Source organism: Mytilus edulis, chromosome 6 (genome assembly GCF_963676685.1).
Source record: "Mytilus edulis chromosome 6, xbMytEdul2.2, whole genome shotgun sequence".
NCBI classification, from domain to species: Eukaryota; Metazoa; Mollusca; class Bivalvia; order Mytilida; family Mytilidae; genus Mytilus; species Mytilus edulis.
Genome location: NC_092349.1, coordinates 92,898,563 through 92,914,812, shown reverse-complemented (window position 1 = coordinate 92,914,812; position 16,250 = coordinate 92,898,563). Strand labels below are relative to the sequence as shown.

General features: G+C 36.2%; 1 protein-coding gene across 1 annotated transcript in view; it reads left to right on the top strand.

Moving 5' to 3' along the window:
- Positions 1-16,250, top strand: part of LOC139528918 (uncharacterized) — a 166,098-nt gene that overhangs the window by 77,705 nt on the left and 72,143 nt on the right. The window contains exon 11 of the mRNA XM_071325155.1: positions 14,351-14,478. Coding sequence (XP_071181256.1) covers positions 14,351-14,478 — 128 coding nt within the window. The remainder of the gene's footprint in view (positions 1-14,350; positions 14,479-16,250) is intronic.

Below are 16,250 nucleotides of genomic sequence, written 5' to 3'. Positions count from 1 at the left end.
AGCAAGATAAGCATTGTAGCGGACTTCAAACCGTGTTTCTACCCTCCGACTTTGACCAGCTCCTTTATTGCTTGGATCTGTGCAACACTGCATACCGTGCTGGAAACAATGGTGTGCGCAACGCGATTATGGCGATCATCGATGCCATAAAGAAAGGTGAACACATCAGCATCAAGAAATATAAGCAACTCCATCGTAATATCCTCAACTAAGAAAGGTTTTGTTTGAAAGTATGCATACGGTGGTAGAAGTTTTTTGACACTAACGCCAGTATCGCTGGTCGCATGTTCACCTCCTCTGCTGCCAAGACATTGAAAAGTAGGCCTATGAGCACTGCCACCAATGCAGCCATGATAGGAGTGGTAGGTGGTAGTCGTCAACCATGTCGTTGACAAAGTGACCCGCACCCGAAAACCCATTGACCAACGCAGCAAGCCTAATCAACAGCTCAGTGTTAAACGCAGAAAGCCCAACAACCAAACCCAGTTAAACAATTTCATCTCTGGTCGTGGCATCGGTACCATCCCAACTTCCTCCAATGCTATAAATAAATACATAATGTCTGACATCCTTACAATCACAGAAGGGTTGACCTTCGATGAAAGTCTTCAAAAATATTAATACTAGGTTCACGAATTCGAACCTTAAGCCGACGCCCAACTTACCAACTCTGGAGCGTCACTCCTGCAGACAAAAACAAGATGCAACTGTACAAAACCATCCAGAAAAAATCCACGATCCTTTGTGGATTTCGCATGAGACAGTGTGATTTCATAGTCGTTCCCCAAGCCTTACAGTTTAACTGCCGCCTAGCTGCCAATAGTGGTCATGAAAAGCCAAGATATATTATCGTTGCCTTTCAAACCGACAGAGATATGACAAAACCCATAATGCTTCCGTGTTCAATCGCTGTCGATTGCAAAATATCCATGTCACCCTCAAAGCTGAACGCTACTCAGCCGTCGAGTGTAATGCCTTTTTTTCTTCACAAAACAAGGTTTCCATAGTGTTCAAGGAGGATGTAGACTTCAGAAAGAAATTCTACAACATTGACACCCTCCTTAGTAACGGTGATGTCAACCCCTCTGATTTCATTGACATATAGCCGCTGTTGGTCATCGATGTAAGTCATCAGTCCGAGCGGACATCCAGATTCGAGCGGAATTCGAGCGTTATGTTCCCGCCAACACCGAAGCATTTGCACTTCCAATCTCCGTAGGAGTCCAGGGCCTCAAGCTCGAATCGGTCGGTCAGTAGTTGAACGTCGTGTTTTAATAAATAAATGGACACCACACTGTTGCAGCAAATCGTTCACAACACAGACCAAAAAGGGTTTTCTATCCTTGTCTCTAGAAACGACAGTCGCATTTTTACTCGGTTCAACCCCCTCCCCCAACTACAATTTAAGGAATCGAACACCACATTGGGATTTAAGCGACAGCTCTACACATTTGATCGGGCAAAAAATGTTACAAAGAGGGTGAATACATTGTTAGCATCAGAAGCATCAACAGCATCCTGGTGAACAGTGGCATCATCAATAGCAGCTACATACACGGCTCCCAACAGTCCACTATCTGAAGCTTCCCCCCCCCCTGCAATCGATCCCGGGGTAAAGATCATTCAAACCCCCCAAAAATATGGCGTACTTACCCGTGATCTTGAGAACCATCAATCGCATGCAGACATACCTCACCAATCCAGACGGCGATCCTCCCCAGAGAACATCTCACCATCCGCTTCCATCTTCGCGAGGCATGAATAAATAGTCTATCGAAATACGGTTTGAACTTAATAAAAGGTCAATCTAAATATTACAGAGAGCAGACAAAAAAGGTTTCCCGGTCACCATTCGTTTATCCAACACAAACCTGCATGGTGAACACAAGATGTTGCTTACCCCGCGACAGATTGAAAAGATCACCAAGCTTCTACAAAATGGTTCTAGTGAAAAAAAGCACTAACCAATTGAAGAAAAACATTCAAAAAGAAAGTGGATTCCTATCCATGTTAGCGGAAAGGGCAATGCGAGCCTTTCCTATGTTGGCGAACACAATTCATGTCAGCATGAGGTGTTGGAACCCTAAGTTGTCTGTGTGAAATAGCGATCAACAATGCATTTGGACCTGGATTTTACATCAAAAGGGGTGATTGTGTGAGCTGTGTGAAGGTGTGTGATAAAGGTCTGTATATTTTCCCTTCAACCTATAGTGACGGTTTGTATTTTAAATTAGGTCATCGATTCTACTAGGCCTAGGGTTCTGGTCTGATCTGATCTGCAGCAAACAGTCCGTTCAAGAACATTCCACTTTTGATACAATCTTAATATATATAAAATCTATGATTTGGTTGAATTTAATGGAAATTGAAAGACCAGGGAGGTCTCACCCTCATTTAAGCTGTCTCAGGTAGCTTTTCACTATCTATTTTGAATATCCAACTGGCACTTTGGGTGCTCCGTAAACATTAAAGACAGGAAGTCTATCCAAATTCCTTTTAGTCACGTGTGTATCTACCTATTGACTAAATGTCTGCATAATATTAGAAAGATTGAGCAATTAGGGGGCTTTCACCACCGCCCTGTGCCTTTTGTCCTAAAATTTTGATAATTTTTAGCTGAAAAGTGACAATACAAGCCCTCCATATATATCGAATGTGCCATTATTCTGGACAATACTTTTGATACAACCTTTATATATACAGAGTCTATGATTTACTTAAATTTTGTGGACATTGAAAGACCAGGGGGGTCTCACCCTCATTTAAGCGGTCTCAGGTAGCTTTTCACTATCTATTTTGAATATCCAACTGGCACTTTAGGCGCTCCGTGAACATGAAAGACAGGAAGTCTACCCAAATTCCTTTAAGTCACGTGTGTATCTACCTATTGACTAAATGTCTGCATAATATTAGAAAGATTGAGCAATTAGGGGGCTTTCACCACCGCCCTGTGCCTTTTGTCCTAAAATTTTGATAATTTTTAGCTAAAAAGTGACAATACAAGCCCTCCATAGATATCGAATATGACATTATTCTGGGCAATCCTTCTGATACAACCTTTATATATACAGAGTCTATGATTTACTTAAATGCTGTGGACATTGAAAGACCAGGAAGGTCTCACCCTCATTTAAGCTGTCTCAGGTAGCTTTTCACTATCTATTTTGAATATCCAACTGGCACTTTGGGTGCTCCGTAAACATTAAAGACAGGAAGTCTATCCAAATTCCTTTTAGTCACGTGTGTATCTACCTATTGACTAAATGTCTGCATAATATTAGAAAGATTGAGCAATTAGGGGGCTTTCACCACCGCCCTGTGCCTTTTGTCCTAAAATTTTGATAATTTTTAGCTGAAAAGTGACAATACAAGCCCTCCATAGATATCGAATGTGCCATTATTCTGGACAATACTTTTGATACAACCTTTATATATACAGAGTCTATGATTTACTTAAATTTTGTGGACATTGAAAGACCAGGGGGGTCTCACCCTCATTTAAGCGGTCTCAGGTAGCTTTTCACTATCTATTTTGAATATCCAACTGGCAATTTGGGCGCTCCGTGAACATGAAAGACAGGAAGTCTACCCAAATTCCTTTTAGTCACGTGTGTATCTACCTATTGACTAAATGTCTGCATAATATTAGAAAGATTGAGCAATAAGGGGGCTCTCACTATTGCCCTGTGCTCTTTGTCCTAAACTTTTGATAATTTTTAGCTGAAAAGTGACAATACAAGCCCTCCATAGATATCGAACATGACATTATTCTGGGCAATCCTTCTGATACAACCTTTATATATACAGAGTCTATGATTTACTTAAATTTTGTGGACATTGAAAGACCAGAGGGGTCTCACCCTCATTTAAGCTGTCTCAGGTAGCTTTTCACTATCTATTTTGAATATCCAACTGGCACTTTGGGTGCTCCGTAAACATTAAAGACAGAAAGTCTACCCAAATTCCATTTAGTCACGTGTGTATCTACCTATTGACTAAATGTCTGCATAATATTAGAAAGATTGAGCAATTAGGGGGCATCCACCATTGCCCTGTGCCCTTTTGTCCTAAAATTTTGATAATTTTTAGCTAAAAAGTGACAATACAAGCCCTCCATAGATATCGAATATGTCATTATTCTAGGCAATCCTTCTGATACAACCTTTATATATACAGAGTCTATGATTTACTAAAATTTTGTGGACAGTGAAAGACCAGGGGGGTCTCACCCTCATTTAAGCGGTCTCGGGTAGCTTTTATTATTTCCATTATTTTTTATGGAAATATTCTTTATAAAGCACAAAGGTGTCAGTATTCACCTCAGAAACTTACAAAACCTTTGAATAGACTTATTAAGAAGGGATATAATTACGATACTGTTGTCAAGTCATTAAAGATTGCATATTTTGGCGTTAATATTGAGTCACTGATAAGGTCTTTGCGTCGGAACTAAACACATTTATTCTAAAAACAGTTGTTGGCATGACACGGGTTATGTTCTTCTCATATATGTTATGATGGTATGATACTAAACCCCTAACGGGAAGGATTGTGCCTGATGTTCATATGATGAAATCATAATCTTTCAGTCAGTTTAATTGAAGTCTGGAGCTGGCATGTCAGTTAACTGCTAGTAGTCTGTTGTTATTTATGTATTATTGTCATTTTGTTTATTTTCTTTGGTTACATCTTCTGACATCAGACTCGGATTTCTCTTGAACTGAATTTTAATGTGCGTATTGTTGTGCGTTTACTTTTCTACATTGGTTAGAGGTATTGGGGGAGGGTTGAGATCTCACAAACATGTTTAACCCCGCCGCATTTTTGCGCCTGTTCCAAGTCAGGAGCCTCTGGCCTTTGTTAGTCTTGTATTATTTTAATTTTAGTTTCTTGTGTACAATTTGGAAATTAGTATGGCGTTCATTATCACTGAACCAGTATATATTTGTTTAGGGGCCAGCTGAAGGACGCCTCCGGGTGCGGGAATTTCTCGCTACATTGATGACCTGTTGGTGACCTTCTGCTGTTGTTTTTTTATTTGGTCGGGTTGTTGTCTCTTTGACACATTCCCCATTTCCATTCTCAATTTTATTTCACTATCTATTTTGATTATCCAACTGGCACTTTGGGCGCTCCGTTAACATTAAAGACAGGAAGTCTACCCGAATTCCTTTTAGTCACGTGTGTATCGACCTATTGACGAAATGTCTGCATAATATTATAAAGATTGAGCAATTAGGGGGCTCTCATCATTGCCCTGTGCCTTTTGTCCTAAAATTTTGATAATTTTTAACTGAAAAGTGACAATACAAGCCCTCCATAGATATCGAATATGACATTATTCTGGGCAATCCTTCTGATACAACCTTTATATATACAGAGTCTATGATTTACTTAAATTTTGTGGACATTGAAAGACCAGGGGGGTCTCACCCTCATTTAAGCGGTCTCAGGTAGCTTTTCACTATCTATTTTGAATATTCAACTGGCACTTTGGGCGCTCCGTAAACATTAAAGACAGGAAGTCTACCCAAATTCCTTTTAGTCACGTGTGTATCTACCTATTGACTAAATGTCTGCATAATATTAGAAAGATTGAGCAATAAGGGGGCTCTCACCATTGCCCTGTGCCCTTTGTTCTAAAATTTTGATATTTTTTAGCTGAATAGTGACAATACAAGCCCTCCATAGATATCGAAAATGACATTATTCTGGGCAATCCTTCTGATACAACCTTTATATATACAGAGTTTATGATTTACTTAAATTTTGTGGACATTGAAAGACCAGGGGGGTCTCACCCTCAATTAAGCGGTCTCAGGTAGCTTTTCACTATCTATTTTGAATATCCAACTGGCACTTTGGGCGCTCCGTAAACATTTAAGACAGGAAGTCTATCCAAATTCCCCTTCGTCACGTGTGTATCTACCTATTGACTAAATGTCTGCAAAATATTTGAAAGAGTGAGAAATTAGGGGGCTTTCACCATTGCCCTGTGCCCTTTGTCCTAAAATTTTGATAATTTTTAGCTGAAAAGTGACAATACAAGCCCTCCATAGATGGGGCAATATACGCAATTGTTTCTCCATAGGCCGTAATGGTAACGTTTTCTTCTGTTGCTCAGCCCATATCGTAAACTTGTATATGTATGATGGCTTGTTTCGAAGCTGAGACATTTTTACATATGTGGTTAAATTTTCGGGGTACGAAGTGTGATTCATTTTTCCGTAATTTAGCAAACCCCGAGAATCCTTTTGCGATGTGGCTCCTCATGGTAAAAAATCCCATTTTTAACACAATAAGTTCTTTGAAATTTTAATACTTTGAACACATTTAATAGCTCCATGGTTTTTACACATTTATTCTGTGTTCCCCTACTTTCTAAATTAACACTAATGGTTCAGCTCAGTCATTTGTTTATCATAGAAATGTGTCAAATATCACTACACAGAGATTTTTTGTTTACACGTGACTTTTGTGTTCCTCATTTCAAGGCGCATTAGGGGTATTGTCCCAGATATTGAACATGACATTTTTCTGGGCAATCCTTCTGATACAACCTTTATATATACAGAGTCTATGATTTACTTAAATTTTGTGGACATTGAAAGACCAGGGGGGTCTCACCCTCATTTAACCGGTCTCAGGTCGCTTTTCACTATATATTTTGAATATCCAACTGTCAATTTGGGCGCTCCGTAAACATTAAAGACAGGAAGTCTACCCGAATTCCTTTAAGTCACGTGTTTATCGACCTATTGACTAAATGTCTGCATAATATTAGAAAGATTGAGCAATTAGGGGGCTCTCACCATTGCCCTGTGCCCTTTGTTGTAAAATTTTGATATTTTTTAGCTGAAAAGTGACAATACAAGCCCTCCATAGATATCGAATATGACATTATTCTGGGCAATCCTTCTGATTCAACCTTTATATATACAGAGTCTATGATTTACTTAAATTTTGTGGACATTGAAAGACCAGGGGGGTGTCACCCTCAATTAAGCAGTCTCAGGTAGCTTTTCACTATCTATTTTGAATATCCAACTGGCACTTTGGGCGCTCCGTAAACATTAAAGACAGGAAGTCAATCCAAATTCCCTTTAGTCACGTGTGTATCTACCTATTGACTAAATGTCTGCAAAATATTTGAAAGAGTGAAAAATTAGGGGACTCTCACCATTGCCCTGTGCCCTTTGTCCTAAAATTTTGATAATTTTTAGCTGAAAAGTGACAATAAAAGCCCTCCATAGATATCGAACATGACATTATTCTGGGCAATCCTTCTGATACAACCTTTATATATACAGAGTTTATGATTTACTTAAATTTTGTGGACATTGAAAGACCAGGGGGGTCTCACCCTCATCAAACCGGTCTCAGGTCGCTTTTCACTATATATTTTGAATATCGAACTGTCAATTTGGGCGCTCCGTAAACATAAAGGACAGGAAGTCTACCCAAATTCCTTTTAGTCACGTGTGTAACTACCTATTGACTAAATGTCTGCATAATATTAGACAGATTGAGCAATTAGGGGGCTCTCACCATTGCCCTGTGCCCTTTGTCCTAAAATTTTGATAATTTTTAGCTGAAAAGTGACAATACAAGCCCTCCATAGATATCGAATATGACATTTTTCTGGACAATCCTTCTGATATAACCTTTATATATACAGAGTCTATGATTTACTTAAATGTTGAGGACATTGAAAGACCAGGGGGGTCTCACCCTCATTTAAGCGGTCTCAGGTACCTTTTCACTATATCTATTTTGAATATCCAACTGGCACTTTGGGCGCTCCGTAAACATTAAAGACAGGAAGTCAATCCAAATTCCCTTTAGTCACGTGTGTATCTACCTATTGACTAAATGTCTGCAAAATATTTGAAAGAGTGAAAAATTAGGGGACTCTCACCATTGCCCTGTGCCCTTTGTCCTAAAATTTTGATAATTTTTAGCTGAAAAGTGACAATAAAAGCCCTCCATAGATATCGAACATGACATTATTCTGGGCAATCCTTCTGATACAACCTTTATATATACAGAGTTTATGATTTACTTAAATTTTGTGGACATTGAAAGACCAGGGGGGTCTCACCCTCATCAAACCGGTCTCAGGTCGCTTTTCACTATATATTTTGAATATCCAACTGTCAATTTGGGCGCTCCGTAAACATAAAGGACAGGAAGTCTACCCAAATTCCTTTTAGTCACGTGTGTAACTACCTATTGACTAAATGTCTGCATAATATTAGACAGATTGAGCAATTAGGGGGCTCTCACCATTGCCCTGTGCCCTTTGTCCTAAAATTTTGATAATTTTTAGCTGAAAAGTGACAATACAAGCCCTCCATAGATATCGAATATGACATTTTTCTGGACAATCCTTCTGATATAACCTTTATATATACAGAGTCTATGATTTACTTAAATGTTGAGGACATTGAAAGACCAGGGGGGTCTCACCCTCATTTAAGCGGTCTCAGGTAGCTTTTCACTATATCTATTTTGAATATCCAACTGGCACTTTGGGCGCTCCGTAAACATTAAAGACAGGAAGTCTATCCAAATTCCTTTTAGTCACGTGTGTATCTACCTATTGACTAAATGTCTGCATAATATTAGAAAGATTGAGCAATTAGGGGGCTCTCACCATTGCCCTGTGCCCTTTGTCCTAAAATTTTGATAATTTTTAGCTGAAAAGTGACAATACAAGCCCTCCATAGATATCGAATATGACATTATTCTGGGCAATCCTTCTGATACAACCTTTATATATACAGAGTCTATGATTTACTTAAATTTTGTGGACATTGAAAGACTAGGGGGGTCTCACCCTCATTTAAGCGGTCTCAGGTAGCTTTTCACTATATATTTCTTTTATGGGCTTTCCATAAATATTTCTATTTATAATCCGAATTGTTTTCTAGAGTAATCGGTTTTTGTTTTTGTTTTTAAGAAAAATCCTGGATAAAAGTACTCTGTACCTTTTTGATTTTTGTTTATTGACAACAATCTATATTACATTTAGACAAATATGCAAATTAGAAAAGGGTTTATATTCGAGAACAACGAGAATTTGCGACAGCTTGAAGAGGTCATGAAACTATCTCCTACGTATCTTATCAGTTCTTTTAACTATAAAAATCATGCTTTTAATGTTATTAAGTATTATTCTTTTTTTATTTTCAACTTAATTTTGAATATCCAACCGACTGCTAGCAGCCGGTTGGATATTGAATATCGAATATCGAATAACGAACCGGCTGCTAACTTCACACACATTCTTTTCATTGTACCTGTTTCAAAGGTACTGTAAAATATTGATTTTATTAAAGATATGAATGAAATTTTGATTAAAAGTTGTTTTTCACAATTCGCTACAACACCTGTATTTTAAAGTAACTAAAACCCCTTTTGATCCCCTACACAAATTGACGGTGACTTCATGTTTCCTTTTTTTCAACAAACGTAATGTAACGTTGAAAACAAATATGTGTCAGGGTCATGTACATAGTAAAAATTTACACATTGGAAAAGTGAAACTACAAACAAAGATCTTCTTTATTGCGTTTCAAACTATACGTCTCGGGAAATTCTGACAAATCTGACAAATAATTGCTAGCCTATGGATTCATGGATGGACAAAGGCACAAAAAATAGCAATAGAAAATGCATTGCAAAGAAAATTTCTGGAGGAAAAAAAATACTAAAAAAAGGAAATGAAGGTCAGTTAGTTATATTGATATTTTATCAGTCAGGGGCATTACTTAAACAAGTAACTTTTAAAATTACCTACATAAGAAATGTTGAAAACAAATTATTGTTAGCCTATGCATTCAAGGATGAACAAAGGCACAAAAAATAGCAATAAAAAATGCATTGCAAAGAAAATTTCTGAAGGAAAAAACATACTGAAAAAGGGAAATAAAGGTCAGTTAATTATATTTATATTTTATCATGTTTATAAGTTAAAATATTGCTTATATTATTATCTCTTTACTAAGTAAGCTACAATAATAAGAGCAAAAACTAGCTTAAGTCAAAAATGTGTTCTTACAAAATTAAATTTATTTGACAAATTCTTGTCAAATGTTATCATCATTGAACATTATTAAAGTAAAATGTCCCACCAATTTTATTTCATTTCTGAATTAATATCCAATTAGTCAGGTGTCTATACATACGTGTATGTAATTGTGGTATGTCGGTCTAATTGTTTCGTCTCTATTTGATAATTGTATCATCATCTATCATACCACATCATTTTTTTTCTTTCATTTTCTGGAAGAATTCTTACTAATATTGTATCGTAATGAACGTTATAAACGGAAGTGTTGGTGAAGAACATTGTTAAATCGTTGCCTCTCCTTCGTTTCCTATTCATCGAAGAACTTATGTGTTCATTCAGCAAATCGAATGAATGAAAAGGTATAGTTTTAATTTGCGCAGTTCACTTCGGTCATATTACATATTACTGCACAGGCTCTGTTTTTTTTATTCATTAACTTTTGTAAACTTTGAAATTCTAGAATTATACTAGTTTGAATCGCAGGGAACTATTCATTTGAGATATTAATTCCACCTTATGTAATAATGCTGTAATTTGATTGGATGAGAAACATGGTATTTTTCACCAATTTCTATGAATTGAGATTTTCTTTTCTCTGCCGGGGTATTTGCCATTAGGGAATTCCATGCGCCGGGGTATTTGCTAGCAAATACCATGGCAGATGGGGAATACCATGTCTAAAAATACCTATTTTTATTCTAATATGACAAATTCATGGTCATTCTAAATAAATGTTCAAGATGAAATATTTAGAATAAAAAGCGTCATTATTGAATTTGAACCGAATGACGTAAAAATTCCGGGAATGACGTCATAAATAAACCTCTACAGAAACGAATTGTCAACCGGTCACATTAAACTGGAAGCCACTTGTATTACGCTTCACTGAAACTGATGAACAAAGTGTAGTAGTCAGCGGAGAACCAGCTTATCATAACAAGGGAGATATATTTAGTCAGTGACTGTACATGAAAGATATAAGAAATGATTAGACGGTCAATGCAATTTGACTGCGCAAATAGCACAACTGCAGTGTATACAAAAACTATACATTCAAGTCGAAGTTTCATATGATACCTGATTCTAATCAACTTTCTGAGGTGGTGGAACATTCGGTGGAATTAAACAATTATATCATGCTTACAAGGGGTATTTGCCAAAATACTGGTTGAGAGGTACACATTTCCAGAGCCGTTGTATAATATATAAGTACGAAGTCATGTTCAATTACTAAACCGTTGTCAAAATTAAGTTTTTTTTTCCTTTTTAGCATTACCAAACTGCTATGTATTTGGGATGTGCAAATACGCAGCCTCTTTTGTAATTCCTTTACCGTCGTCAGACAAATTTGAAATACCATACCAGCTAATATTGGTCAGTGCTGTTCATTAAGAATGTATTTGTTTGCAATCTTCGTTGAAATATCTTAGCTGTCGCAACCTTTAAAACTTAGGAAACGTAACAGTTCATAGCGCACATTAATTTGTTATCAGAAAAGTATCTAGGTCTCTGTTGTAAAGACCGATTTACCCTACGTCTTTATTGATATCTTAGAATTGTTAAATATAAAAAAAAAAGATGTGGTATGATTGTCAATGAGACAACTGTCCACAAGAGACCAAAATGACACAGACATTAACAACTATAGGTTTCCGTACGGCCTTCAACAATGAGCAAAGCTCATACCGCATAGTCAGCTATAAAAGGCCCCAATATAATAATGTAAAACAATTCAAACGAGATAACAAAGGCCTTATTTAAATAAAAAAATTAACAAAAAACAAACATGTAACACAAAAACAAACGACAACCATGAATTACAGGCTCCTGACTTGGGACAGGCATATACATAAATAATGTGGCTGGTTTAAACATGTTAGCGAGATCACAACCCTCCCCCTAACCTGGGACAGTGGTTTAACAGTACAACATAAGAATGAACTATACAAATCAGTAGAAAAAGGCTAAACTCATCAGATGGACAACTAGAGGCTCTTTAGAGCCTGTGTCGCTCACCTTGGTCTATGTGAATATTCAACAAAGGACACATATGGATTCATGACAAAATTGTGTTTTGGTGATGGTGATGTGTTTGTAGATCTTACTTTACTGAACATTCTTGCTGCGTACAATTATCCCTATCTATAATAATTGGCCCAGTAGTTTCAGTGGAAAATGTTAGTAAAAATTTACAAATTTTATGAAAATTGTTAAAAATTTACTATAAAGGGCAATAACTCCTTAGGGGGTCAATTGAATGATTATTTTTTGGTCTTACTTTGCTATAAATTATTGCTGTTTACAGTTTATCTCTATCTATAATAATATTCAAGACAATAACAAAAAATGGCAAAATTTCCTTTAAATTACCAATTCAGGGGCAGCATTGAGCAACCTAACAACCAGTTGTCCAATTCATCTGAAAATTTCAGAGCAGATAGATCTTGACCTGATGAACAATAACAACCCCCATCAGATTTGTTTTAAATGTTTTGGTGTTTGAGTTATAAGCCAAAAACTGCATTTTACCCTTTTGTTATATTTTTAGCCATGGCGGCCATCTTGGTTGGTTGGCCGGGTCACCGTTCATAATTTTTAAACTACATAATGTAGATACCCCAATGATGATTGTCGCAAAGTTTGATTTTATTTGGCCCAGTAGTTTCAAAGGAGAAGATTTTTGTAAAAGATAACTAAGATTTACGAAAAATGGTTATCAATGGACTATAAAGCGCAATAACTCCTAAAAGGGTTCAACTGACCATTTTGGTCATGTTAACTTATTTGTTAATCTGACTTTGCTGTACATTTTTGCTGTCTACAGTTTATCTCTATCTATAATAATATTCAGGATAATAACCAAAAACAGTAAAATTTCCTTAAAATGACCAATTCAGGGGCAGCAACCCAACAAAGGGTTGTCCAATTCATCTGAAAATTTCAGGGCAGATAGATCTTGACCTGGTAAACAATTATTCCCATGTCAGATTTGCTCTAAATGCTTTGGTTTTTGAGTTAAATGCCTATAACTGCATTTTACCCCTATGTTCTATTTTTAGCCGTGGCGGCCATCTTGGTTAGATGGCCAGGTCACCGAACACAATTTTTAAACTAGAAACCCTAATAATAATTTTGACCATCTATAATACTAAAATTACGAGGTCCAATTTGTCAGCCGTCATCACGTAAAAACGACGAATCAAAGATTTCAACTTTACATATAACTAATATAGTACACAGGTGTAGATTAAAAATTACACCACTCCAGGCTCTTTTGTTTTCCACGTAATTAATATTGCCAATAATTAAGAAGTTCCGGGTCGAGTCCGATACCGATACCAATAGTATATTCATCTGTTACCTATTACCTTATCTGTACGTTCCGCATTTGGCAGGCGCACAACCAAACGGTGTATTCAGGATATGCTATATACACGGGTCATAATCACAGGGTTGACACTACTAAATTGTCAAATTGTTACCTATTGTAGTACTTTAATCATTAAGACTTTATAAGATAACAATACGAATACTAAAAATAAGGCGTATATGTACAGTTTTTTAATTTGTTAGCGGGCATGACGTCATGAAAACAGCGAATCAAAGAATTCAACTTTATTTATAACTAATATAGGACAATGCTGTTGATTAAAAAAATACTCCATCCCAGGACCTTTTGTTTTCCAAATCATTAAAATTACAAATTATTGATAAGTTCCAGTTAGACGGGTTCAAACAGAAAGATTTGAAAGCAGAGAAAACTGTGATAACTTTCTTATAGTCGGCGGCATGACTTTATCAGATGACAATACTAATACAAAAATAAGTCTTGCTCATAGTTATATACTTTAATTCAGTCACGGACCCGCGATATCACGGGTGTAATCTAGTGTTTGTTTAAATTTGGCCCATTAGTTTCAGAGGAGAAGATTTTTGTAAAAGTTAACGCCGGACGACTACGACGACGGACGCCAAGTGATGAGAAAAGCTCACTTGGCCCTTTGGGCCAGGTGAGCTAAAAAAATACAAGTGGAATTGGCCAGTCTTGTTGTGCTCGGTTTTAGTTGTATACATTTGAAGATTGTTATATTTTAATCAGATTCATATATGACGTGCTTCTATAGCTTTGTAAACAACACCGTGATAAAATTCTTGATAAATCTGTACTTGGCGCAGAATCACAGTTGTGCATATTGGTGTCTGTTACTATTAACCTCCAACGTAAACCTACGAATGTATCATTATCTATCATATTAATGAATTTGTTTTTTTCAGATTACATTGACTTCTGGCTTGACAGTATTCACTGTATTCGTGATGATATTCAAGAAAGTAAGGCCAAAGAAATACATCCACCTGTTCTGATGGTTGTCACGGGTATTGACAAGGTTGAAAATAAAGAGGTATGATATGATCGTTTCTTATTTGGAATCATTTGTATCATGTCAGGCGCGGATCCAGGGGGGAGAGGGGTTTCGGGGGTTGCAACCCTCCTTTTTTTGGACGATCAATGCATTTGAATGGGGCCATGTAGTTGGAACCCCGCCTTTGTCCTGGGTTGGGTTTTTAAAATGGTTGGATCCGACCCTGCATGTTAATATCAACGGACAGTAATCTCATTAGCACTCATACCACATCTTCTTATATCTACATCATCACTTATTTATGCGTGCTCATTTTGTACCAGTATTCTGCGACCAAGATGTAAAATATACGGATGCCTATTTAATACGTTGTTCTTTAATTTAAAGGGAAACAACTCATGTTACACTACTGGACGAAAAAACGTCTGTCCATACCAGTAACAGTCGTTCTAAGACTGATAATGTTTGTTAAAGTTGTAACAGTTGTTAAATTTCACTGCTGCAGTTTTTTTGTAACTGTCCCAACTTTAAAAGTGTTTGTCTACAACATAAATCGACTGTAACAACGCAAGAAATAACTGTCACAGTTGTTAAAGGACTGATACAACTATTTCAAAGTTGTAACAGTTGATTTACAACTGTCCCAACTCGAAAAACGTTGCAACAGTCATAAATAAACTGATTAAACGCCTAAAGGGTTGTCACAGTCGTAATAAAACTGATGCAACCATTTGAAAGTTGTAACAGTCATTTAATTACTGTATCAACAGGAAAAACGTTGAAACAGTCATAAATAAACTGTTTAAACGCAGAAAAAGTTGTAACAGTTAAAATATGATAGCTACAACCATTGTATAGGCATAGCTAATTTATAAGCGTAGCAACTTCCAAACATTGATCTTCATGTACACTTAAAAGTCACGGATACAAAATGTCTAACAGTCAGGGATATAGGTTCAATTATTTGTAAAAAAAAATTACTGTGTGAAATATAAGGTTGTGACAAAGAGAAACAACTATCACTCCAATGTAATACATTAATTTTAGATAGATATTGATTTAAAAAAAAAAGTATTTTGAAATATTTGCCGCTGAACACATTTTTGTATTCCTCGGTTATTTAGTGAATGTGCTGAATTTATATATTTTTTTAACACTTCCTCGCCCTTATCTCTTCGAACCAATAAAATCGGAACCAGCACTAGATACCTGCAATTTCACTAGATAAAAGATAACTACTAACAGAAAAATCGAAAAACGTTACCCAATATATTTGTTACCAAATGTATCTTTATAACTGAATTAAAAGTTGACAATTTTTATATCATCTAAATAACAATTTAATTATTTTTTTATTACATTAGTTAGGTGTAAAATCATTCATGCATACACGGTTGTTTTCAATACCCGTAGTTTTACGAATCACATCACTTCATAATAACGCTGAATATACATGATATACTCTAAACCTAGCGGGGAACTCCTAATACACACACTTGTCAAACTTATCCCCATATAAAACTGCTTTATATTTTCTTGAGGGATTATTTCACACACTAATTTTTGGGGGGCTACATTTTTTTCTTGTAAAATTATAAATATTGCCGTATAATCATTTTGATTTCTATACATGTAAAAAAAAAATCAGACATTTAACACATCTTTTGCAGCTATGGAAAACAAATCTTAAATCTATCTGAATTTAATTTATTTTATTTTACCGTATTTTATTTTTGAATAGTTCAATATTATAAACTCGACTTTGTATTGTACATCGTACGGAATGGTCTATTTGAAGTTCAATTGTAATT